Below are 3097 nucleotides of genomic sequence, written 5' to 3' on the forward strand. Positions count from 1 at the left end.
ATAAGAAGGCTTTTTTACTTGCGATGTTAAATGAATGCAAACTATGTTGGAGTTCGTAAGCAAGGTTCATGGCAAGTGATAATAATAGTATGTTTCATAACTGATATTGGACATGATTTATTCTTGCCTCAATTGATGCATTATAAACTTTGATCTCATTATCTCCCCGATCCTTATCCGTGTATATGTTGTTAGGTGTTGCTATTGTGTCCGTCGTTATTGAATAAGGTAGTGTACAGTCATCTTGACTTGGAAAATAAAATGCTTTATTCACAAACATCAAAGACTTCTGCATTACACAAGTTCTATGTAATATAGAATTGTGTTTTCATTAACAAGAATAGCTTAGTGGCGCCCCCCCCCCCCCCAAAAAAAAAAAAGGAAAAACAATAGCTTGGTTTGCATATGAAGGCTAAAGAGCCTAAAATAATATGTACATGGAAATGGTGAAAAAATTCAATCTGAACAAAAGAATTTCATTGTGACAAATCCTGCAGAACATATATTAAACAACCTAATTGGTTGGTTTGTAAGGAAACACCTTTAGATCCTCCCATTTGAAACCGGAAGATCTTCAGAATCCTTTCCAGGTAGTGATAATTTCATTGAAGATTTCAGCAATCAGATCCCTGTCTGCATATTGCATGAATTCTTTGAAATCATCTCGAATGTCATATAATTTACCAAATTTCACAAGATATTGCATACAGCTCATCTTCAATTCCGGCAATCCGTATAAAGAAGCATGTTGGAGTCTCTGAAGTACATTTTTGGAATCAATATCTTTGAGAAGACTCTTATGGCATGCCTCTTTCAAGTCAGATATGTCATACTTATCAGCTGCATAGAGAAGGACTAGCCGATTTGTCAGAAATTCTTCATGCTTGATGCTCCCATAAAGATAATTGAGAAAGGCTTGGCAAGCTTCAACTGATATGTCTGGGATGTCTACAGCAGATAACTCTTTCTCCTTAAGATTATATGAGAACATACTGCTGAAGACAGGCGATCGAGCAGCAAGAACAGCGCGATGTGCCTGGATGCTTCCATCTGCAGCATTGATCATGATGTCCGTGTGGATGTGTTCTGCTAGCATTCGACTAAGGGATTGAAGGGCTGTTTCATTGGAGGTTTTCTGCAAAATTTGATCATCCCAGATGGAGCAAGGTTCATCCTGTTTCAAGACAAAACAGTGCACAAGGTAATATGCTAGTAGTATTAACGCAGGATTAGATGCGTATCTGCCATGATCATGCTGCACCATTGTTGGGAGGTTTAATTAAGTGGTGATGATAATGATATTAATTGTTGCCACATTCTATCTGTCCTAGGATAAGTATCATTTGCAAAGGATGCCTAGTCGCAATAAAAGGAAAAAGATTTGTGAACCTTGGGGGATGCCGTCTTCAAATCCAGGAACTCAACGTCAATAATGAATTTTCCAGTCAGTGGGGCCTCAATTGCCCAAACGAAGTCTTCACTGGGCTTGATCAATTTGTCTTTTATTTCTGCGTCACAAGTTATTTCAGAGTAAGCAAATGCTGAACGAATTGCGCAAAACCTGAACTTCTTACTGGTAAACCATCATCGAAGTATCATGAGAACACGCAAAGGAGAGTGAAAAGTAAGGAATTTCCTAAATTCTGTTTCAAATCCATACCTCATCGGCTCATCCTTTAGAACAGGAGTGCAATATCTAACCCACCCAGTTTAGAAGACATTAAAAACTATCACCTCAGTATTTTTATCCCTTAAATTTGTTTTTAGTTATAATTTGGTCTTAAGCTTGTTTCATGCAAATTAGTTTCTAACATATCATCTTCATTTTGATTTATCATCTTCGTAAATTGACGTATCTGACTGACAGCAATGATCTATCCAACAGTTCATTAATTTACTGAATGGAGCTGAATTTGGGAGGTAAAGTTTAGGGGCTGAATCAAAACAATGAATACAGTTATAAGTTAAGCTGGAGACTTAGTAGTATGGCTATTCTTCTGATCAGTAACTTATGCTGTATTAGAGCTAAACTGAAAAACATAACAACCCAACAATAATTTGATTACCTGAGTGAGTCATGGCCTTGCGATCTCCACAAGTATTAACAACCCTTAAGATTAGAGATACAATGGGTGGCTTTTCTCTTGAAAGATTGGACATTTCTGGGTATAACCTAACAAACATGCCCCTGTTCTTCTCTAGAACCAAATGCCTGCAATTCAAATGAAGAACACTCAAAAGTCAAAAGTGGCAAACTTTCCTTCCATTTCTGTGGAAAATTTTCTGATGCACCAGATGAATGAGAACGTGGTAATACCAGTTCCACATGCCAATCTTGAAAGGATCAGACTTGCGGTAAGTGCAGGAAGTCAAGTTGTCGATTCGCCATTGGGCAAGACGTGAGGTTGTTTCCACCCTGTACGCTGGATCGCCCATCCTCTGACAAAAAGCAAATGCAGCTATGGTTTCATGAATGCAATCCAGCTTTCCCAGGTCGTCTCCTTCCTCCTCTGAACTATGCACTCACAAAAACAACACTCTGTTTCTGTTCCTCACTCTGTTTCTCTTCTGGGTAATTCCTTGTTCTGATAAAAACCCAGGGAAATAGTCAATAGTAACCTATCTGGGACTTGATTATTATTTTTTTCTTTTCCGGGATGAATATGCAGGATTTGATTAGATTCCAGTTTCATGTAGTGATTTCGGATTGACCGGCATTAGAAGGGGGGCGGGGTAGAGAGAGCTGACAACGAAGGATCGATGGGGAAGTTTTGAACGGTTGGTGTGAAGATGTCTATCGGGGATTGGATGGTGTAGGGGGGAATTACTTGTAGTAGTTGGAGTTTGGGATTTCGAGAGACGTATTTAAAACTGTCGACATTGAAGCGTCAACATTTTCGATGTCGACATGGAGGCGTCATGCTGGCAAGTTGATAGTTAATGGTCAAGTTGATCTGAGGTTAATGAATTAAAATGATGATCTGAGGATAGACGTGTTTAAAATGGATTTTGATTGATGGCTTGGCGAGGCGAGAAAGAATATTTTAGTCTTTCTCGTTTTGAAGCAAAGTATTGCTTTGTTGGTACTCTGATGTAA

General features: G+C 38.6%; 1 protein-coding gene across 1 annotated transcript; it reads right to left on the minus strand.

The window, feature by feature from the left end:
* Positions 1-330: 330 nt before the first annotated feature.
* Positions 331-2810, minus strand: LOC114712460 (BTB/POZ domain-containing protein At1g55760). Its single transcript, XM_028897008.1, has 4 exons — positions 2318-2810; positions 2067-2212; positions 1390-1508; positions 331-1174 (listed from the first exon to the last, which is right to left on the minus strand). Exons 1-4 carry the CDS (start codon positions 2434-2436, stop codon positions 575-577), a joined length of 984 nt encoding a protein of 327 aa, XP_028752841.1. The 5' UTR covers positions 2437-2810; the 3' UTR covers positions 331-574.
* Between the last annotated feature and the right edge of the window lie 287 nt (positions 2811-3097).

The sequence above is a fragment of the Neltuma alba genome, unplaced genomic scaffold (assembly GCF_004799145.2).
Source record: "Neltuma alba isolate B1F8T4 unplaced genomic scaffold, ASM479914v2 tig00011361_pilon, whole genome shotgun sequence".
Lineage (NCBI taxonomy): Eukaryota > Viridiplantae > Streptophyta > Magnoliopsida > Fabales > Fabaceae > Neltuma > Neltuma alba.